A 24,670-nucleotide genomic window follows, 5' to 3' on the forward strand; every position below is an offset into this window, starting at 1 on the left:
AGCTGGTCCGTTTGCAGAGTACTCAGGATAGATTCTCTGAACCCCCATGGCAGGTCACACTCATCTATGAACCCCAGCTCCAGGGAATGTGGAATTCTTTTCCAACCTGCAAGGTGTACATGTGGCGTACATAATACCTGTAGGCAAATACTCATACACATAAAAATCTTTTTAAATTATTGTATTATTTTCATTATTCCTCTAATGACATTGATTAACACTAATAATCAAAGGACAATACACACAAAGAGAAAAAATAAAAAAAACTTCCTGCTATAGCACCTAAAATAGAAAATAATTTGCTAATCTATTGATAATTTATGCAACAGATCTGTGAAGAAAAGATGACTCTTCCTTAGACTGTGTGGTAGACAACGCAGTATCACGAAGAGCTACTGGACAAATGTTAAGGGCTGCACCAGTCCCCCTCTTCTGTCCGCTGCTGAGCAGTGGGAACAGCTCCATCTCCTTACTATCGCCATGAGTGACACTCACAGAGCTGGCCAGTTTCTGATCAATTACATTTCAGTTTCCACCCGATGATGTCATTCCCATGCATACATGCCAGCATTCTGTCTTGTAGCTTGACTGACCTCGAAGTTTTTCTAATGTCTTGCTAATTAATCTTTCCATGGAAACAAAGTCTCATGTAGTGCCTGCTGGCTTTCAACTCACTTTGTATCAGAGAATGAACTTGAACTTCTGATTTTCATATTCCAACCCCACAAGCCCTGGGGCAGCTCATATACACTACTCTATCTGCGTTTCTGTGATGCGGGGAATCAGGTCTTTCCTACGTGCTGGGAAGCACTCTTCCAACTGAGCTACGCCCCTCACCTTCTGTGCTTTTTTTTAAACGACAAGGTCATATTGGATTCATACAGAATGTAGATCCAAAGGACTACCATCTTCAACACACTCTTTATATTCACAGAAAATGTTGTTACTTTTAAAAGTTATGGATTCAGATTTAATCTCCCTTCATAACTGGTTCATAAATCAAAATATGGTTTTACTGTAAAGTTTGCTTCCCTATGCAAAGTTATTTTATTTCACTAAAAATTGAGTGGTATGGATTATCTGCTTCCACCATCACACCTAGAGGCTGACAGTCACAGTTTCCTCCACTGCTATCTTATTTCACTGGCTCCCACCCCAGGGAGCAAGGACGCTAGTAGCTAGCTCTTTAGTTAAAACCATGTGTATTGAATTATCAGCAAGAGAAAGAAATAGAACAAAATATACAGTTCTTCTTTCCTACCAAGGGACCATTATAGCTAATTAGGAAAGTAAAATTAAACCAAATCAAAACACACACAAGAAGAAATTAAAACACACAAAGGAAGGCAACTTAGATGAGAGATAACTTGTTTTCAGATGTGCATGAAGGTGTAGTTAGTGATCACCACAAATCATAGGAAGCAAGCAATTCCAAGTTACAGTGAGAGGATTTGAACTTAGGAACTTAGACAAGGCTAAGCACATAGAGACACAGGCTCTAAACACCATGAAGATGAACCCGACAGCTGAAAACAGGATCGATGATTAGAACTTTATGGAAAGAGGAACTTCCCAGTCAGTTTCTTCTTACCAGCCCCTCTTCTCCAACGCATAGATTAAACTGGACCAATCAGCTTCAAAGGTCAAAAGTAAACTTGCAGCAGAAAATAGAGAGGCTCTGAGAAGAACAAAGAGGAATCCAATGAAAGGTGCGTGAATTGGTCTGTATGACCATCAGCTCCTGTCTTCTTCTTTTGTGATCTGAGGACATCATCCACCAGTTATGAACTTCTGAAGAACCAAAAATAAGCCAATGACATTGATTTCAGAGAGTTTCCTACAGAAAAAGCCAGCCGTATGCCCACATAGGACGGTATTAGAAACCTTTCTCAGTACTGTGACCTCTACTGGACAAGAAACATCTTCTGTAAGGGAGTATTGAGACTCATGGTCTGAGGTTGTCATCCATTGCAATGGGGGAGGCAGGAGCGCAGAAGTAGCTCTTCTTGCCTCTTCACCTCTTCAGAGCAGAGAGCCCTGGTGCTAGTCTTTCTTTTTGTTTTTCTCTTTAATGGAGGACCCAACCCAAAGTGATAGTGCCACCTGCATTCAGGGTGTGTTTTCCTTTCTCAGTTTAAGTACTCTGGAAACTCCCTCAAAGACATGCCCAGAGGTGTGTCTGTTAGGTGACCCCAATTCTAGTCAATTTACAATGAAAATTAAGCTTCGAAAATATATGAAGAACTGAAGGGTCAACTGGTCCTTACATTCATTATAACACATTTACAAAAATTAGCAAACACACAAGTATCCCTCTTATACCTAAAGAAAGTTTTCTATATGAAGCCAGAAGAAAAGGAAGCATAATCAATTATATAATATACATTTCATCCATAAACTGTACCATCATATAACATGTATCATGATATTCATGCTTATATTTGAGTTAGTTATGTACATGTCAGAGTGTCAAGTTGATGAGAAGTAGGCTTGTATTTGTTAATACTGATTGTCAACTTGACAGTACCTACAACCATTTTGTAGACAAATCTCTGGCCCCATCTGTAAGAGATTATAGGCATGGTGAGATAAGAGGAGATGAAAGTGCTTCCTACTGTGCATGGCAGCATATCCTGGGCTGAGGACCCAGACTACAGGGAAAGGAGACAGCAAGCTGAGCATCTGCCTTTGTCGCTTGCTGCTTCCTGACTATAGATGGAATGTGACCAGCTACCTTATGCTCCTGCTGCCAGACTTCCTCTTGGGAGAGACTGTGTTATTGAAATAAATCCCTTTTCTCTTAAATTTCTTTGTCAGGGATTTCAACACAGCACTAAAGATAGTAACAAATACAGATGGTAATGTTGATTTTTCTGATTTGACTAATTTATATGATACAGTGGGCAGGAGAGGGCCTAGATTTTAAAGCAAAAGTACTTCCGGCTCTTCCAGGAGCCTAGTTTGCTTCCTAGTACCCACAGCAGGTGGCTCACAACTTCCTATAATTCCAGTTCCACGGGATCTAACACCCTCTTCTGACCTCTGTGGGCACTTGTATATCTATGACATATACTCATATAAACACACATACACAAAGATTAAAATTAAAATTTTAAAATGTATACACACATATTTTTAACCTGATGTATTCCTGAAAGATGGCTGACTTTAAAAATAGCACAAACCATTCCCACAGTTAAGGCTTAGGGAACATAGTGTAAGAGAGTGGTATGATTCAGAGTCAGAGGATCAGGGACTTTGCTGTGAGATTGTGTCTTCAAGTAACATCAGAAGTTGCACCCATAACATCTCCCTAAAATGACTTCCCAGGGGTGACCTAAAAAAAGAGACCATCAAGGAACATGGACAGGGAAAGGCCTGAAGAGCCCTTAACTCTACATAAAGAACTACATACAAGCTAGTAAATCTGGGGCAGAAGATGTGGTCCTCTTCAGGGAAGAGCAAAACAATTGGTTGTCCATTGCCAAACAGCCAGCCTTGAAAACATGCATACAAATAACAATATATGAACCCAACAAGTTATATTTAGAAATATAATGTATGTATGTATGTATGTATGTATGTATGTATGTCAGCAGTAACAATTAGTGATAGCAAGAGGCCATGAGTTTGAAGGAGATTTGAGAGGGATATATGGGAAGGCATGGAAAGAGAAAAGGGAAGGGAGAAATGATGCAATTAAAATACAATCTTAAAAATTAACATATATGACACATAGATATTATGATGTCTTTGAGCATTTGGAAAATGTTTTTCATATGTATTTTAAAACATTTTGAAATTTTAAAACATTTTGAAATTAGCAAGATGTATAAAAGCAAATACATTAAAAATCAAATGTAATTAGAAAATCTAAAAGGTTATTCTAAAATAATATATAATTATAAATACTATCTGACTTATTAACTTTGAGTACTTCTGACATACTCATGTATAAAACTATAATGAAGACTCCACACAGGGAGACTAAGATAAAAGTGTGGTGGGGCAAGGTTGGCAGGAAGGAGTAAAGTCTTCTTCCTCCATAATACTCACTGAGTATAATCTCAAAAAAGTAAGTCAATCTATGAACAAGGTCATAGATTAGCTCTCCAGTGTAAATCTATCAGTATAATAAATTGAAAGATGGTAAGACAAACAACTAAGTGGAACTTGTGAGGTTTCTAGACTTGCTAGAAGAGTTGACAATGCACTGAGAGATGAAAGAGCAGCCATGAGTAAAGTAGGTCTTGTCCTGCTTTTCACACATAGTTGGTAGTTAACCAGCTATGCTTAACGTAAGTTTTATTGTCACAGTGTTCCATCTGCAAACTGAGAAGACTAGTTGAAAGCTTCATTAACTAAGGTAGACATGGGACAAACAGTGGGAGAAAAAGGCTAATTGGGGCTTCGGGATGTTTTTGTTACTTTAAAAGGCAAAGCATTTCGTAGTCAGAAAAATATTTCTATGTGAATATATATGCAACTTATAACATAACCAGCAATGAGAAGATGGTGCAGCCACACAGTGATGTGTGTGTGTGTGTACAAGATAAATACATATACCACTCACGCCAAAAAATTAAAGGGATTAACCTACACGTGACATTCCTTAATTTACATATTTCTAGGCTAACACATAGAATCATATTGTATCCATGCCCTGATCTCCCATGTAATATGAAAACTCTTGAGCTACAAGTTCTAATTTCAAAGACAGAGACTGTATGATCATTCCTTAAAATCAAATATAGCATCTTCTATCTCATTGTCATAATCCACAGCATTCTTGGATGCTACAACTCAATAGAAACACAAGACATTTAATTTAATTGACTCACAGATCCAAAAGGCAATGAGGCTACTACTTTCAACATTTATTTAGTTTTATGTTTCCCAAGAATTTCTTGTAACCATCTCGTTTCAGTCTCCCTAGCTAGTGAGACAGTGGATTACACTAAGTTTATAATAGTGTCACAAAACTTAGTCTCTGTGACTGGCAATTTAAAAACTCAGAAATCCATTCGTGGGCAGCCAGTTACATTGCCAATGGTGATTGAAAAATTAGATAAAGTTTAATTTGATTTACAAATATCTTGCAGGAAAGACTACACAGATATTCATCTTACATATTATCATTACTACAAAGTGGCCAGATATATTGACTGAAATACACGGTTTGTCTCACAGACATGTACTGATAAAGGACAAGATGTAAAAATTATAACCATACATTAAAAAAAAAAGATTCTCTTTATCATCTCATACGTAGCTCTTGGCAGTCACCCTACAGTCTCACAATCAGACAGGGTTAGAGGGACGTACAGACCGAGAAACCTTATAATAATAAATTTTCTGTGAAAGTTTTGGTAGGCAACAGCCCTTAGGTGTGACGTAAAGGAAATGTACCAAATTTCTTCTGACTGAAATGTAGAACCAGTTGTTGCTCCGGTATATTTTACATTATATGGCACACTTAGACTTTTTTGTACCTACTGTCCTTCCAGAATTATTAATTCCTGAATGTGTCATTGAATGTTGATGAATTACATGGTAAGTCAAAATTTAAGAGGCCTCATTAGATGTAAAGAATTACAAACTATGGCTGCCTCCTGGACAGAGTGGGTCTTTCTCTGTGCTTGTCTTTACCTACTTCTGTTGCATCCCACTGTCAGTGAGCCAGTTGGAGCATGCTTATATGGAGTAAGCCATTTGAGCACTGCTTAAGGGCTCTTAGAGAGCTGTTGAATTTGACAATGAAATGTTTCATATCATTCTTGGCTTTATGACTGCAATAATTAGAAAACATGCAAACAACGTTGACAAAGAGATGACTGTTGTAGCTCAGGAATTCAAAATCTCATTTGTACTTGACACTGTTTTTAAAAATGGACTCATTCACTTTAGTAGAAGTGAAAAATGAGTAATGACTAGGAGTTGGGAAAATGTATGTCAGCGTAGATAGCAGTATCATGAAAATGTATTCAATTCAGTGATTCATGCCTTGTTTCTTTTTGAGTCTTCCTTGAATATAATTATATAGTAGACGATATCTGAATAAAGCTGTCAGGAGAGACAGACGGGGCACAGGCACCTGAGTGAGAACCAAAGACACCCAAAATATTAGAGCTGCACAAAAGACCCAACATGGGCTGAAGTATAATATATTATAAAGTACTTTGTTTACATTTTAGAGTTACATAATTGGTAGTAAAATAAGACCAATATCTTACAAATCTTATGAGATAGCACAGAATGTTGTATAAACAGAGGGGAGCTGAGACGGTTGCCCCAGAGTCTGGGTGTTGGCTGTTTACTGACCATATGACCTTCAGTAGATCTTTGCAGCCTGTTCACTTCACTGCATAATAGGGAAGTAACTTAAAAGCATAGCAGGGATTGTTGCAGTTTGTGGTCAAGAAAGTACCTACTATTACTATTATTATTGGTCAAGTTTTCAAAATAACATGGACCTTACATAGAATAAATTATGTTCAGGGTAAGAGGTAGAGCAAGGTTCATTTGTGGCTATTTTTCTTAAATACTGGTAAATAAATCCCAGTCTTAAAGTTTATTGTATAAATTGCCATGAAAGATCAGCCGAGATGATGGTAGAGCACTGGATACTCCAATATATATGGCCATTAAGCAATATGAAGCAATGTCAAATGGCCTATGATACTTAATAAATAGGCAATATTCTTTCTAGCGTATTAAAAATAAATTTTAATGCAGACATTTTCCCATACATTATGACTTACACAGATTCTTTTCCAAACCACCCAGCTGCTACAATGTTAAATAAATTCATTCTAATCTGAAATCAGAGATGTAATAGAGAGAGGTGATTTAATATGCAATCTCATTATGTTTGACAGGCTTATTTATAAATGATCTACCCCACATTTTGACAGGCATAGTTAATATGTTAATTAGCTTTAAAGAAGAAGATGATAGGAAGCGCTTGGCATGCCATCATTCTTTGCACACTGTGCTGGGGGGACACTGTGGTTGATACCACCAGCTCCCTCTAAAGCACAATGCCTTTGATGAGATAATCATTTATTAACAGTAGATAATTTGGTTATCTGACATCAAAAATTAAACCTGTAAAATAATCCTCAACTGTGTTCTGCTTTTGAGAATGTGGGCAGCTGCAACATAAATCTGGGCATCGAAGAAGGAATATAAGCTTATTTAGAGGAGCGGGCTCCGCAGTAAGAGATGCGCTCTCTAGCAGGTGAAGAGCTACACAGGAAGCTGCCCTCACACCCACGCTTCCTGTCATGTGCTTTTCAGAACCCCGGGAGTCTCTCTGGCTTCAAAGCTCAGCAATGATGTCCAGTGCTCTGACTTTCAAGGAGCTACACCATCCAAGAGTTAGCAGACTGTTTACAAGAGGCAACATTCAATTTGATTCTGCTGCGTCGATTTTCATTTTTGAAGGGAAACAAAGGTATCGGAACTACCTTGGTTGAGGTCTCAAGTCGTGCTTGGCGTTCACGCATTGCCTTGGTGCTGGAGACCTACAGGAGAAGCTCCCAACAGTGCCAGCTCTGATTTCTATCACATGCTGACAGTTACTGCATATGTGTCTTCATTAATATTTTTAGTGCCTGTGGCCATTTAACAGTGCGTAGGGATCATCAGTTCTTAGTTACTGCCCTGCAGCCCCAGGATAGTAAATGAACTGTAAAAATAGCCTGGAACTCCTGCCACCTGCCTCCCTGGGTTAATATTTGTATTTCTTTTTGGTGCAGCTGAGCCATGGCTCAATTACAATCCCATTTCCAGGTGTCTGAATATCCTGCATCGATGCCATTGATTATGCAAAAAAAAAAAAAAAAAAAAAAAAAATCAGTGCCCTGTGAACGCCCCTCTCATGGGAAAGGCACATGCATTTTTACCTGTCTTATAGCAAAATAGCAAAACAGCTTTTAGAAAATTGCTTGGAATGACATCAGATTCAGAATGACAGGCATAGCATAGACATAATTTTTAGGCTTGGAAATGAACTGGAAAGAAGTGGGGGGGGAAGGAGGAGGGGCTGGGGCGGGACACAACTGCTCAACCCTGATGCGTTTGCTAGTTGTTTCTGGAAATGAATAATCTTGGCATGGGAACAAAAGGCACTGGGGGTCCTACACTATTTTCTATCAGTTTTCCCCCTTCCTTCCAATAATGGACTTCTTTATATCCTAAGACCGTGTCTCTTTTCCAAGACATGGGCAGAGTCCCAATTATCACCCATACACATGGGGTAGAGTTGGAGTAGGGAGTGAAGTGGGACAGCTTAGAAAACAAACAATGTAAGAAACAAACATTTTAGCAAGGCAGAGACCACCCAGTACTTTATACTATAAAGAACATTTGCCCTACTCCACCCTGTGTGCACGCATGTGTGTATAGGTGTATTGTTTTGTGTGTGTGTGTTTGTTCTAGCACATGTGTGAATGTGCATGCAGATGGGGGTGAGAGGTCAGCTTTGAGTGTTGTTTTTCGTGAAGCTCTCTACCTTTGAGGGAGGAGGGCAGTTCTCTCGATGGCTTGGAACTCTTCAAGTAGGCTAGGCTGACTAGACAGTGAGACTTCAAGCTCTGTCTGTCCAGAATATTCACAATTGTACACTGGTTCTGGAGACTGAATTCAGGTCCTCCAACTAGGCAATAACCCAAAATTGTAAACATCCTTGTAGTTTTGTGCTGTATATATGTGTGTGTCTGTGTGTATGCATAAGTCTTAGACACACATGTGAATCACAGTGAGGCCAGGTCAGTGATGTCTTTGCTGTCCACCTTAATTTTTGAGACAATGTCTGTCCCTGAACTTGGAAATCACTGATTTGCTAAGTCGAGGTCGAGTGTCCTGCCTGCCTCCTCATCCCCTGTGTTGGGGTTACATACATGTGCCACCATGTTAGACTTAGGGCATCACACTTGGAAACACTTCATAACCGAGCCATGTACCTAGTCCCTTAGAGAACATTTTTAATGTTTTTTTCCCCATAATTGAGCTGGAGGCACGGGAGGAACAGCATCTTGTGTTTCAGAGGGTATAATCTTGACTAAATTGCCAAGCAACTAAGACAAAACTGGCTCTACGCCACAATTATTTCAAAACTACATTTTATTAGTAGAGACCTTAGCTGAACTCACTGAAAGACTATTAAGTATTTCCTCATGCAGAAAATAAAGAGGAAAAACTTTATAACTCAAGACTGTAATATAATTATCATTATTTGCATAGCCACCTCTCAACTAACAGCAGAAAGCAGCAAGGGATTAAGAAGGCAACTAAAACATACCCGGGTGTATGCACAGGCTTTTATCTCCAACCTTCCCCAATTAGAGCTAATGTTCTAAGTATCTGCGTTGCTCAAAAAATAGGCCTATCCTTAGGAAAAAAATTAACTCAATAAAGAGTAAATAAACATTAAAAAGCCAATGTTAGGAAGTGTGTGTGATGAAAAGATGGATCAACTCAGCCACTCAATGACAGGCAGTGATATTTATTCCTGGGACCTTAGAATATCATTAAAATATGATTAAATTTATGATGAAGTATATAAATTTATGATAGCAAATTTTCGGGTGTTTGATTGCCTGGATTCTTTTACAGTGCTATTGAAAGCTATATATCTATAACCTAAGATTAAAAGTATGTGCTTATAAGATGCTGCAGATTATTTTTGTGACTCCACAGAACAGCAAGCCCCACACCTAGGGACATCTTAAACACACATTAAGAAAGCCCCCAAGTTATTCATTGCAAGGAGCCTGATTGTTTTCTTAATGTATTGTTTTTATATGAAATAGACCAGGTAAGAAACTAGGACTCATTAGTGTCTAATTTTTAAAAGCCGAGATTGTTAGGGGAGAGCCATGAAGTAACTACACAAGAGGAAAATAAATAATACACACTGAAGTTTTACTGAGGCCATAAACATTATATGATCGTGGAACTAAATTTTAAATACAGCAGTGTAATCATTCAGGAATGATGGCACCGTTGTAAAATAGCCACAAGCTCCATGAATTATTTTACTTCAAAACCAATTGTGAATCCAGAGAAGGAAAAGGCATGCTCAATACCCATGTGTGACTCTCCTGAGTGTTAAGAGTAAGATTCTTTCCCTTTGAGGATTATACTTCATACCTCACATAAATGGGAATACAGAGTAGTTTGCCAGTATTAACAAATATGTAACAACCATTACCAGTCATTTTAATTCATTAAAGATTTTTAACAGCTGGTGAACTACTGCATGAAATGACACTATCTTGAAATTATTCTGTATTTTTTAAAGTCACGGTATTTCATTTTGGAAAATTAGTATCAATAGCTTTCCATCAAACCAATTACCAGAGATTTGTAGTAAATATAAACATTTGTCTCCTAATTCTAGGTCTCCTGCTCTTTGAAGATACCCACTTCCTCGTAATAAAATAAAACCATAAATTATGACCTCACAGAGAAAATTACAGTGCTGACAGTCAGACAAAAAGCCTCTGACCTTGTCCATCAAGAACTATTACCGAGACACCATCTGGAGCAGACTCTGATGAGGTCCCATTCCCAATCAGATTTTAAAAAGGCAACAGTACAGCCACACACAGGCAAGACTCCTGCACCGTTAGTCTTTGTCCTCACGGTTAGATGTTTGTCTAGTTCTGGCCCAGACAAATCATGGCATACAGATTAGATAGGGTACTCATTACTCACCACATGTCAAGGCAAGTGGAATACTCTGTAGAGCCCAGGAGAACATCTGGCGGTCTGTACCACAAGGTAACCACTTCATTGGAGTATGTGTGGCTAGGGACGGATTTTGCTCTTGCAAGACCTGTAGGTTAGAGAAAACAAAGAAGTTAAGTGGGCATTCAAAGAACATGTGCTTTAAATTCAAATGTTCCATTTTAAAATGTTAAGCAACACTACTTAATTCAGATACGTGAACGCAAGTTCAAGGTTAACACAAAGATTGAGAAGAATATGTGTAGTCTCTATGTTCTGAAAACATGCTCGTAATCATCAAGTCATTCATACTGCAAATAAAGCGTTAGTGTTGTAAGTCTGATGAAATATCACTAAACAGTCACAACTACTCTAGAATCTTCTGGCTACTTCAAAATTCTGTTTCACAGAACTCTAGTTCTAAGGGTTCCTTGTTTGTAAGCTATATCAATAAGGACAAATAACACTCAGAAAAGATATATTAAAGTTTCCCAGCTATACATCCAATCAGTGCTCCCAATGTCTGCATGGCTACTGAGTCTGTAATAAGAAATACTTTTCTCAAAGAGCTTCATCCAAAGTTCTTGTGGCGTGTGTGTTTCTCAAAGACTCACAAGGGGGTGCACACTGGGGAGGTTTATCAAAAAACCAGAGAGCTCCAGAATTATAAAACAATGATGGATCTAGCACATATAAATGTTGATAGCAGATATCAAACTGCAATGGGAAAAAGCAGCAGTATTACTTTAATTGGAAATGTATGTGCAATTTGACCTTACAACCATAAATATTCACATACAGACACAGACTGCAAAAGGAATTAAAAACAAACCAAAACATGCATTCGTATGTCCTCAGAGGTTTGCCTCTGGAATGTGAGATTATCCATTTTTTAAAAGATTTTAATTATGTGTATGGTGATATATGCACATGAGTATGGAAGCCTTCAGAGACCAGAAGAGAGTGTTAGATCTCCAGAAACAGGAGTTCCAAGTATGTGAGAGTTTCCTGATGTGGGTACTACTGGCAGCCAACCTGGGCCCTCTGCAAAGCTGTGTGTCAGCGCATGCCCTTAATTGCTGAGCCACCCACCCAGTCCCTCCTTTTTCATTATCTAGTAAGTTTTTCTGAGTGTTTTTCCCTGGGTTGTATGTAATGACTGTCTAATTCTCTTTGAAAAATGTTTATTTACAATAGTAATGAATGAACATGACCCTCCAGCATGTTAAGAAAAATGATATCCCAAGCCTAATCCCAAACATAATACTTTAAAATTATTTATTTTTATTATGTGTATGTGCATGCACACTGTGTTTGTACATGCACATGCTACATACACATCCAAGTGTGTGCCTGTAATGGCCACAAAAGAGGCTTTGAACCCCTGGAGTGGCCATTACAGGCAGTTGTGAGCTTTCTGACTTGGGTGCTGAGAACTGAGCTCAGGTCTTCTGCATGAGTAGCAAGCATTCTAAATCATTTCCCCCTTCTAATTCACTTAAAGGTCATATATTTCACAGTGTTCTTTTTGAAAGTAAAACAAGGGATAAGTAACTATCTGGCTGTCATTAATGACAGATGCAGTATGGTAGATCTGCAATGCTCCCTTGTGACCCATTTGTTAAAGACCAGTTCAGTGGTGACAGTGCTACTGAGAGTTGATGGACCTGGGTAGATGGAGTCTAGTAGAAGGATGTCAGTTCACTGGGTGCGGGGAGGGAACAGTCTTGAAAAGGGTATCAGGGTGCTAGCCTTTCTCTCGTTTGCTCCCAGTAGCTACAGAGTGAGAAGCTTTGCTCCATCATGGGCTTTTTGCTGTGATATTCTGCATCACCATAGGTTCAAAAGCAAAAGGACTAAGTTATTACCAACTGAAACTTCTGAGACCATGAACAAAAAGAAACTTGTTCCTTCATCTAAATTGACCACCTCTGGTACTTTTCCCACAGTTATGTGACATATCTAGATCATAAGTGTAAAAGATCTTTTATTTGTATTATGCTTAAAGTGTTACATAATACAATTTGGGGGGGGCAGGAACCTACTATAACATGCTCATTTCAGTGATCTATAAAAATTATCAGTAATATTTGGAAACATGAACTTCTTCCTGTTTATTAACCATAGCTGTTCAATTTCTGGATTTGTAGGTAAAATTTAAGATTAATATGACAACTGGTAAAGCAAAGAATTGCTAATTAATTTACTTATTATTATAGTCAATTATTCTACATTAAAATGTTTACAGTAAAGCGATGATACACTGAATTGGTATATATATCCTATTCAAAAATGTATAGATGTAAGAAATATACAAATATCCTCTACTATACATACTATTTTGCACATAAATAGAAGTATCTCCAAGCACAGAATCTATGTAACACATTCTTTGCCATGTAATGTTTATAATCCTACCTCCAATCACACAAAACTGTACTGCGGAGAGTATCTGAAGGGTTTGGTAAGCCCCTCAAAGGTCTGGTCCTTAAATGACTGCACTTTCATACAGAAACCAAAGAGCTAAGGACAGGTCTGGACATCGGTTCTGCCTTATCCCGTATGTGGCTGTCAAGTCAAATGCGATGCCATTCATGCTGGATGCTCTTCCTGAGGCCTTATTGTCCGACAGCTCAGACAGAGCTAGGAGAATGGAAATACTTTGATTTCCTTTGACAGATTAGACAATCAGTCTTGTTATTAATAGAAAGTGATACCCTAAGATGTGAAAAAAAATGAAAAGAAACCCCAGAATGTCCTAAAGATACTATAAATCAAAACCATCACATGTGATTGCAGATCAAATGTGAGTTGTGAAGTTGGTTAAGGATTTGTGGAAAATCCAAACAGAAGTTTATATTCTACTATTTTCTTCCTCCTCACATACTTAAATCAAAAAAGTCACAGCTTCAAAGTTTAAAGATGATTGAAATGGACCTGTTAACTTTAAAAAAAATTACAATGGTTCCCAAAGGAGCAATGGAGATGAGTTTTCAACGTTTTATAAAAGAGTTTTTAAAGAGGGTTTGCTTATAGATTTCTATAGAGAAAATAAGAATATTTTAGTTCAGAATGTAGTTTTCTCACCACTTGGGAAGCTCTCTTATCACCTTTCATGAATATACTCATTTGAAAGCTGATAGCTCTGAAGGTGTACCATACATTGATGAACAAAAGGTGTTCACTCTAAGGATATTTATATTCACTTAATAAGAGAAATAAATCTTAATTTTGTTCAGGAAAGACAAAATTACATAAACAATGGCTCATCTTTTTTCAAAAAAGAATACCTTGAAATATGACTTTCTAGTACCATTTTCCCAGATCTTTTTGGGAAAAGATGTATAAGTATATAGACCATGCTATGTATTTATAAGGTTCACAAATCAAAACCTGCTTACTCATGCAAAATTTATTAAACTGCATCTTTCAGCTGAAGGAAAACTGTAGGACAGGATTAATTAGCACAGCATGTGTGAAAGCTTTCTCTCTGTGTTCCCTGTCAGTTGCTATGGTTACACTACAGGAAGAGAGCTACACTACCTTTTAAAAAACATGAAGTTCATGGGTGATTATCAAAACTTATATTAATGTTTAGTCTGAATTGAAAGTTGAAAAGAAATGTGAGATGCCAACCAGATGAAGGCAGCTTGCCTGTACAACGCAGCATGGCTGAGTTTGTACACCTGGAAAGGGTACAGGTGCCTATGGGCCCCTGTAATGGCTCTCATAACAAAGGGATGTATATAGCTTTTGTATTGCCACGTCTAATGAAGGCAGAACTGAGAGTAAAGAAGAAAGTTCTGGTATTCAAGAGCTACTGCTGAGAGTTCAGAGTTGGGATGGCATTATTCCTGTACAAGAGAAGTAAAAGAAGCTTTGTAGCTAACAATTTTCTAAAAATTCTTTTCCTGTGTTTATAGCATTGATAACTCAGAGATAAGATCTGCTGCCATGTTGAGTTTTGTTGTATCCTCTAGCATGGTCAAAGAAGAAATCCCAGGACAGTATTCTTTATATTTGTATAGATAGATGAGACAATCAACACCAAATAATGGACACTCTTATTTGGTGTTGCAGCTCTTAATTGTTCTCTCTGGTGAGTTATAACCTGCTGATTGCTTTTCTTAAATTTCTTCCTTTACTTCTTTTCTACAGAATAGTTAAACAAGAATGATATGGCATCCCTCTGGGACCTTATTATGTTTGTCTCATACTGGTTTTGTACAGGCTGTACATTTAAATCAGTATCTTGAAATGTGGATACTCATGGATTGAACACTTGGGTGTGTAATGTAATGTTCAGAGGCAAGGCTTTTAGGAAGCAGTGGTTCACAGGAGCTTTGACCATGAATGGATTAATTCATGGACAGATCTGTAATCTGATGACACTATTTAGAGATGGTGTGAAACATGGATGAAGGGCTTAGTTAAAGGGACTAGGTCTCTGAATGTATGACTTTTCTTCCTGTTCTTTTTCTCAACAATGAGATGAGCATATTGGCTCTAACACACACTTTGTACCTTGATGCTCTGCCTCACTAAGACATAGAAACATAGAGTCATGAGCTATCAACTTAGACCCCCGAACTTCTGGGCTAAAATCAGCCTTTCTTTCCTTAAGCTAGCAGTTTCTCACAGTGCTGAAAAATGACATGCAGAGTGGTTCTCAAGTGCACACAAGCTGTCAGGCATGGTGGATGATGACTTGCTTTTCTGGTTCTTCTTCTTCAAAATTCTTGACATGTTTTCTTATATAACATTTTTTTCTTAAGTGGAAGAGGATTTTTTCTATACAACATATTCTGATTGTGGTTTCCTTCTTCCATTATGCCTCAATCTTTCCCATCTCCCCTCCTATACAGATTTATATTTTTTATGTCTCTCTTTAGCAAACCAAGAGGCATCTAATGGAGTACGATGAAATAAAACCCAATATAAGAGGCTAAAAGAAAAACAAAATAAAGTAGGCCAAAGCAAATGCAAGAAAGAGAGTCCAAGGAAATTACAAGAAACAGATATAGACATAGAAACCCACTCATTCACACAGTGAGGAATCCCATAAAAATACAAAACTGGAAGCCATAATGTGTACACAAAGAACATGTAGGGCTAAAAAAATAAAAAATAAAAAATAAATAAAAGATGCCCAGAATATTATGAGACAAGGAGCCTCCAAAGATGACACTGAGGTCATACTGTATTTGCTATTTACTACTGGGCATGCGGCTACCTTTAAGTGTAGTTTGTCTCCCTAAGAAAAATCAACTTGGAGGAAACTAAATTACATTTGCAAATGGTTCTCAACTGAAGATTACTTCCGGGTTAGGGATGGCGCTTCTGTCCAGTCTTTCAGCTCTAGGACTCTATGTGGTGCAGACACATGTATGCCCTGTGCATGATACACATGTATGTCTCTGTGTGATACTTGCTTTTAATTCTCATTCAGAGGTGGTTTCTTCCCAAATTTAAACCTTTGATCCATAGACTTAGTTCTTTCCAATTATTCAGCATCTAATTATTTTAAAAATATGAAGGTCAGAAAATCATGTTTAATTTGTCTACCTTAACAATTTACTTCTATCTTTCATTTTAAACAAAAGAAATGTTCATAAAATGTTAACAAAGATTTTTGTGTTGATTCAGGGTGTTGTTGTTGTTGTTGTTGTTGTTGCTTTTTTGTTTTTGGTCAACTTGGCACAAGCCAGAGTCATCTGGGAAGAGGAAACTTCAATTGAGAGAGAAAAAAAGGCTCCTCAGATTGGCCTGTAGTCAAATTTGTGGAGCTATTTCTGTTGTTGTTCAATGATTGATGTTAGAGGACCCAGTCTACTGTGGGTAGGGCCACCTCTGGGAAGATGGCCCTGAGTTATATAAGAAAGCAGGCTGAGTAAGTCAGAGGTAACAAGTCAGTAAACATTCTTCCTCCATGGTCCCTGCTTTGGTTCCTCCCTGTTCAGCTTCTTGCCTGGGCTTCACTTCCTTCAGTGATAGACTGTATCCTGGAGGTAAAAGATGACATAAACCCTTGCTTCCTGAAGTTGCCTTTGTCATGGTGTTTTATAGCCGCTCCAAAAAGCAAAGTAGAACAATTTCCAAAGAAAATAAGAAAGATCACATAATTGAGTTTAAATTCAGGACTTTATGAAGTGGAAATTTCTGGTTTCTTTGGGGATGAAATTATGTTATGTGACATTTTTTCTGGAAACTGTCTTGTGACAGGATGTTTTGCTGAAGCAAACATGTGAGAGGATGTTTTGCTGGGAACAGACACGCGGTGTTTTTCTGGAAGCTTCCTGCAAAAATGTCATGTGATGTTTTGATGGAGCAGATGCTTGAGAGGACACATGATGTTTGGCAAGGATATAAATATAGTCCAGGAGACAGCGGAGGACAGTCTGGCTTTGGTTCACCTTGTCACTTTTTCCTGGTCTTCACTGATGATGCTCTAGCATTGGTTCACCTTGCCTTCTTCCCTGATTATTGTTTGTTATGACTTAAAAGAAAGAAACACACAAAGAACTTCTCATGATATTCTGGCAGCTTTTTGTTGCTTCCAAAGACTGGGCCAATTGACAGAGCCTTGTGGTTTCTTCTGGATCAAACTGCCATTGCTGATTCATTATTGGTGTTTGTGAGTGAATCAAGCTACCACTGCTAATTCATGTGAACTGATATCCTGACAATGCAGATTGGAATCACCCACAGATAACTATTTCTAAACAGGTCCACATCTATAACCTTTTTGCCCTATAACCTTTCCTTCCATTAGCTCTGGTGGATGGTGGGCTAGAAAGGAGGTTAAAGCATTTAAGAACCTTTATTAAAGTAGGTTTTGAAAAATCTAAGCTTACACCTTTTTTTAAATTTTTGCTCTTGTATAGAAAATAAAAATACACACTTCTTTGAGAGGTATTTATTGACATGAAATTAATATATATGTATATAGAGTAAGGTCACGTAGAATGATTGAGCTAATATTGTTTGGCAAACTCATTGTTATGGATTGGCCAATGTATTAAACAAAGCTTCACCTGACATAGCAAAGATAAATGCCTGATGGTAGTTCTGGATTTACCCAAGTAGTTATATCTGCTCAAATTTTAGGGTTCTCTCGCCTTTTGTTTTTGTTGTTGTTGCTGCTGCTGCTGCTGTTGTTGTTTGAGTTTGCATGAAAAATGAAAGATCTGAAGTCTGAGGTCTATAAATTGGACTATTTGGCACCTGTCCTTCTAAATTAAAGCCTTTGCAAAGAAGCTACCTCCAGTTATTCATATGCCACAATGGTTGGATTTGCATTTAAACAGCTGAGTGGAGTAGCTGACAGATACCATGAGACCCAGAGTATCACTTTACAGAGGATCTAACAAACTACATAAGAAAGGTCTGCTGATACTTGGGGCAGACTATGATAACTTCAGTGCTCATCCAAGTCATCAATTTCAGTAATGCTACAGAAGTAATCCCAAAATCTTCATATCCACTCCAATTCTTCAAAAGCTTTCCTCAAAGCAGTTCTGCATCACTGATCCCGTCCCATCTGCATGAGCAGAGGGTGCAGGAGCATTTCCAATGGGGCATGTGTGAATACGCCACCGTTTTCACAGCTCATTGGCTTCTGTTGCTAGTTTCTGTTTCTCAGTTCCTAAAAGTCAGTGTTATTATTTTAATTCCAGATGACAACACCACACAGCAAATTAATGTCCTAATCTGAGAAAACTGGCAATTCTGATGGATCATGTATCTATACTGGCTTGGTAGAAACATTTAATATTATTATTTTTTAAGTTAAAGTTTTAGACTGGACATAAACGCCATATAGCTGAGAATGACCTTAAAATTCTGATCGGGCCTCCATCTCCTGAGTGCTGGAGTTACAAGTGCAGAACACGATGCCTGGCTTATAAGATATTGTGGATCAAACCCAGAATCTTATGCACACTAGGTTAACACCTCCACCATCTAATTTGCATTTACACTCATTACCATTATTTAAATTAAATGTAAAAGACAAAACTTTATCATAAAAATCTGTTTTAAATGAAGGCATATCTACAACATTTGAGGCATTAGCTCATATAATTTATAATATTACCTATAACATTATTGACTATGCATCTGAGTATATTAAACAAAAGATAGTTTTGATAAGAGGGAGATAGCTCAACTAGTAAGAGTACTTGCTTACAAGACTGATATCCTCAGCTTGATTTCCAGAAATTACATGTACTCTAGTGTACATGTACACATAAACACACACACATACACATACACACACACACGCACATGCACACGCACATATACTCACGCACATGCACACACAGGCACACACATGTGCATACAGGCATACACAAACACATGCACACACATACAAGTGTACATGCACATGCACAAACACACACATTTTAAAGTATATTTGTTGAAATAATTACAACTATAAGGTTAAAAAAGAATGGATATAAATCAGAAGGAAAAAGCCAATGTATCTTTACTTGCAGATGATATGATAGTATGTAGAAATGACTCTAAAAAGTCTACCAGGAAACTCCTACAGCTGATAAACACTTTCAGAGAAGTAGCTAAATACAAAATTAACTCAAAAAAATCAGAAGCCTTCCTATATACAAATGACAAATGAATTAAAAAAGAAATCAGGAAACAACAACATTTTTCACAACAGCCTTAAAAAATATAAAATAATTTGAGGTAACTCTAACCAAGCAAGTGAAAGGCTTGTATGATAAAAGTATCAAGTCCTTGATGTGCCATGGTGGGGAGTCTGCCACCCTCTCAGAGAAGGGGAAAGGGAATGGGAAAAGGGGCTATGTGACGGAGACTGAGAGAAGGGGCAGAAATTGGGATGTAAATTGAATGAATGAACAAATGAATAAATGAATGAATGAATGAACGAATATCAAGTCTTTGAAGATATTAGAAGAAAGACCTATCATGCTAATGTAAAAGTAGGATTAAACATAGGAAAAATGGTCATTATACCTCAAAATTCCAACACAATTCTTTATAGATTTTGAAAAGACAATTTCCAGTTATATATATATATATATATATATATATATATATATATATATATACACACACACACACACACACACACACCCAGGATAGTTAAACGATATTGAACAATTTTAAAAATCTGAAACAAAAAACTGCTAGAGGTCTTACCATTCCAATTTCAAGCTGATTACAAAACTAAGTAATAAAAATAACATGGTATTGGCATAAAAGCAACACATTGATGAGGGGAATTGAATTGAATACTCAGACATAAATCCACACACCTACGGACATGTGTTTTGATAATCAGGTCAGAAATACATACTAAAGAAAAAAAAAAAGCATCTTCAACTAATGGTGTTGGTCAAACTGGCATATCCTCATAGAAGCGGGGGGGGGGGGGAAGGTATAGGAGGTTCCTGGGTGGGGTGGGGGGAAATGGAGAAAGGGGATTACATCTGAAATATAAATAAAAAATCCAATAAAAATTTTTTTTAAAAAGCAAAATAAATAAATAAATAAATAAATAAATAAATCCCCAAATGTTCAACATACTTAGTCATCAGGGAAATGCAAATGAAAACTACTTTGATACTTTATCCTACATCCTTGAGAATGGCTAAGATGAATAAGCAAATCACAGCTTATGCTGGTGAGGATGTGGAGTAAGGGGAACACTCATCCATTACTGGTGGGAATGCAAACTGGTACAGCAGTTTCTCAGAAAGATGGGAATCTATCTCAAGATCCAGTTATATACTACTTGAGTATATATTCAAAAGATGCTTCATCCTATCATATGGACATCTGCTCAGCAATGTTCATTGCAGTATTCATACCAGGCAGAAAATGGAAACAGCCTAGATGTCACTCAACAGAAGAACAGATAAAGAAAATATGGTACATTTACACAATAGAATATTACTGAGCTGTCAAAAATGACATCATGAAGTTTGCACCCAAATAGATGGAACTAGAAAAAACAATCATCCTGAGGTAACCCAGAGCCAGAAAAACAAATATGGTATGCGTTTGCTTATCTGTGGATATTAGCTATTAAAGGAGCCCAACCTCTTTAGATATCGTCTACACTAATTACCTCTAATCAGTACCAAATCTAAGCATTAACAAGAGAAACTTGAAGATTAACAGCCAAATGTTCTTAACTTTTGAGGAATACATTCAAATCCTAGCAAAGTCCTTATTGGATCTTATCATAGATAACTGAAAATTATAAAAATCACTGAATACGTTAGTGCATATACTATACAGAAAGAATTGAAAATAATTAATAAAAAACAATCATATACTCTCTTAGGTATTCTTAAGGGATTGAATGAATTATATCACTTAAAGTTTGTAATAAGATGACCAGTACAGTGCAATAACACTAAGGGTACTGTAGTGGTATGCATACCCTGAAACTAATAGCTCTCTAATTAGACTTAAGGCCCACTCAACAAAAGGGAAATCATGCCTGGTACTGGGTAGTCAACTATCAAGGACCTGAGAAGTCATGGATCTCATAGAACTTAGAACTGCCACTTTACTCTGTGAAGCACACTCCATAACTCTATTCTAAATATTGTCCTTATACACATAGATAAGTGTAGTCCTCAGCCCTCATCACCTGGATGCCAATCAAAAGAAGATGTCCTCTGCGACAGACAGAGTCCCTTACAGAAAACCATAAACATTAAAAGTGCAGAAATATGGAGTTCAGGCTCAAAAGAGACATGTAGAAAATACACCTGCACTTAAAACTCAAGGATCATTGACGAAGAGGGGACAGAAAGAGTATAAGAGTCAGGGTGTTTTCTATGAGATGGTATCTCTTAGGATTATCAGCAGCTATACTCATAAAGTCATCAACATGATTGACTGGATATACATGAGTTGAACAAGGACATCAACAAAGACATGTTAAAATTAGCAGGAGAAAGACCACAAACCCTCAGTCCTATACAAAGAACTACAAGTAGCTAAGGAACGTTGACAGCAGAAGAAATAGTTTTCTGCAGCACACCAACTGGTCATCCAATACTTAATAGACTGAAAACATACATACAAGTAACAGTATAGAAGGCTGTATCTATGGATTTAGTAATACATATGAATAAACATATAAATGAATGCCATGAACTTGAAAGAGTATGGGGAAGGGCATACAGATGGATTTGGTGGGAAAGGGGGAAAGAGAAATAATTTAATAAGATACCAAAAAAGAAATAATTAAAATTTAGAGAGATTACTAGTGTCCCAATGACAACAAACAAACAAAACAAAACCTAACATCAATAGAATATAACGACCTTCAGGTCACAACATATTAAGTGGGCATACTAGGCTTTGAAGGCCCCCGTGTGATCATCTTCCCATGAAGACTGAGAGCTTGGGAATATGTACCAGGTCTCTGATGTGTGCTGGTCTGGACAAGTTTTTCTGGTGAAAGACAGAAGAAATAACTTGGAAGAAAGAGGCAAAGGAAAGCACAGTGAGACCCCAAAATCTGAGCAGACTACAGCAAATGACCGAATTGCCCAGAGGGCTGCAGAGCCATCACAAAACACCTTCAAGAAAAGAATTTCAAGAAGGAATTTCTCTTGGCAAATGCTTGTGAACCTTCAAGTTAGACTTCTGGATGTGCAGGGGTTTTAGCTGCTTTGTTTGCTGGTTTGTTTCATGGCTGTGAAAGCTTTGGAGAGTAGTAACTAGCTAGAAGCAGAACACATATTCACACACACACTCACATGCACACTCACACACAACCTGTGTGTTCCCTTGTGTTCACTCACATGCACGTGTGTGTGTACACACATACACACATACACATGTGCTCACCCACACACGTGTGCTTCTATAAATTCCTTAGTTAGTTGGCTGCAGGGCCTCACACATACTAAGCAATGACCTGAGCCCCTGAGCCTTTCCAGGAGGATAGCAGACTTTGTTTATTTTACAGGATTATTTGCAGACACTTCTAGCCTGGGGGTGAAGGCCAATCAAAAGAACATATAATGAATATCAGGGAAAGCGAATGTTCTTTGAAATAGTTGGACTAAATTCTGTAAATGTTATGAGATATAAATAGCCAGTAATCTCCAAATGAACTAAGATGCTTTTATAATACTAAATGGCCATCTAAACAACTTGCAAATTAATACAGCAATTATTGATGCAATTTAAAGGGGGGAACGTTTAAACCAAGTTGAATGAGCATATTACTTTTAATTTTATTGGTGCGCCCCAAGTTTTGTGAATTGTTTTCAATTATACTTTTAGATTTTCTTTTCTCAAGTCATTCTTCTTGAGGAGAGGTCAAATTCTCAAGGGATGTATGTGTCTTCTTCAACACTACCAGTTGTTTTTAAAGGGAAAGGAACACTCTGCCCAGTCCATCCCCTTCTTTCTGTTCACTTGCCACTCCAGCCCTTCTTATTTCTGAGCCTTAAGAACTCCTGGTCGGTCCTTCGGTGGCAAGGTGCATTCTGCTTTTCCTTCCGTTGATAATGAAGCAGTTTTATGGTGTGTGCGGCAGTTTCTCTGAGTCATGTGAGACCACTTCCATGAATGAAGTCACCTATGAAATGCATATGGCGGCTCTCCTGGATACCCTAACCGCTCCCTAACCGCTCCCTGCTCTCTCACTGTATGTTCCCTTTTGCATGCTTCCTTACCCTACTCTATGCTCAGGGGCTCAACTGAGAATCTCACTAGGGTTCCCTGGTCTCAAGATGGGTGTGGCCAAGGGAGATAAAGGGACTAAAATGGGAGGAAAGCTGAAGTTCCTGTGTTTGTCTCCCCAGGATGCAGCCATGTGCTGTAACCCCATGGCAGAGAGTGGATAAGGATGCTTCTAGCCTGGAAATGTGTCATAAGCTTAATCACCCAGTTTCCTAAAAATCACTTCATTAAACTCTACAATCACTCCATTTGAGTTGCCCTTTATTTCCCTTTAGTATCCTGAGACGATTGCCACATGTGACCCATATTGCACCTATGATGATTAAATGACATGATGCATTACTACTGTCCTAAGTAATACTCAATGCTTACTTGCAAATACCATTAATAACATACCCTGTCACCCCACCCAGTCACTGCTCTTATTGAATCTTTTGACTATATTGTAAAAGTGTAAATTCTATGGAATAGAAGCCCTGATATTACTTTGCCCCATTTCTTCTCCCCCCGTTTGTGTTTAAGCCAATTTTGAGCAAATAATCAAGCTGCCTATTTTTCTCCACTTAACTTTAATTGCACAACATGGTCTTCTGTCCTACAGTGCCCTATTAACTAACAAACTCCTACTCAACTTGTCCTTGAAAACTACTCAAAAATGTCCTCTAGAAGCTCTGCTGGCTCCCCTCTCCCTTCTGCCTCCTCCACCAAAGGATGCTTCTTTGAATGGCTTGGGCCTTGCAATTGCGCAACATATCCCAACTCTGTCGCTTATCAGACAGCCTCTTAAGGCCAGTTTCCCTGAAAATGGGACCATTGCCCATTTGCTTTGCAGCCCCAGCTTCTGACATAGTTAAGTCATAGTACTTGGTCAACAATGAGTCAGTCTTTTGTTGGCTTTACACATGGGTAGCTACCCAGCCTGAGTATCTCAAACATTGTGTCCTTTGAAGCTGAAGCATACATTCCTGCCAAACAGGGAGGCAGAACCAACACATCTCATCCAGAGCATCCAAATTTGCATCTGTTTTACACTGGAGAAATCAAATAAAAATTGTTCCATTATTTCAAAAGTCCTTATTGTGATTAAAATCCAATCACATGAATATTTATGATCTCTTTGTGGGAAAATAAATAACTATGGAAGATTTCACTTTGAGATCCAAGGGGGAACACTGTGGCATGTTTTCTCTTTCAGAAATATATTTATTAGAAAAGTTACTGATGCCACAGACAGTCA

The 24,670-nt window shown here is 37.9% G+C and overlaps 1 protein-coding gene across 5 annotated transcripts in view; it reads right to left on the minus strand.

Annotated features, from left to right (window-relative positions):
• Cdk14 (cyclin dependent kinase 14) overlaps positions 1 to 24,670 on the minus strand; it is a 532,454-nt gene that overhangs the window by 210,346 nt on the left and 297,438 nt on the right. For all 5 annotated transcript variants that reach the window (XM_034518915.2, XM_076913083.1, XM_034518917.2 and 2 more), the window contains one exon: positions 10,723 to 10,843. In XM_034518915.2, coding sequence (XP_034374806.1) covers positions 10,723 to 10,843 — 121 coding nt within the window. The remainder of the gene's footprint in view (positions 1 to 10,722; positions 10,844 to 24,670) is intronic.

The sequence above is a fragment of the Arvicanthis niloticus genome, chromosome 15, assembly GCF_011762505.2.
Source record: "Arvicanthis niloticus isolate mArvNil1 chromosome 15, mArvNil1.pat.X, whole genome shotgun sequence".
NCBI lineage: Eukaryota > Metazoa > Chordata > Mammalia > Rodentia > Muridae > Arvicanthis > Arvicanthis niloticus.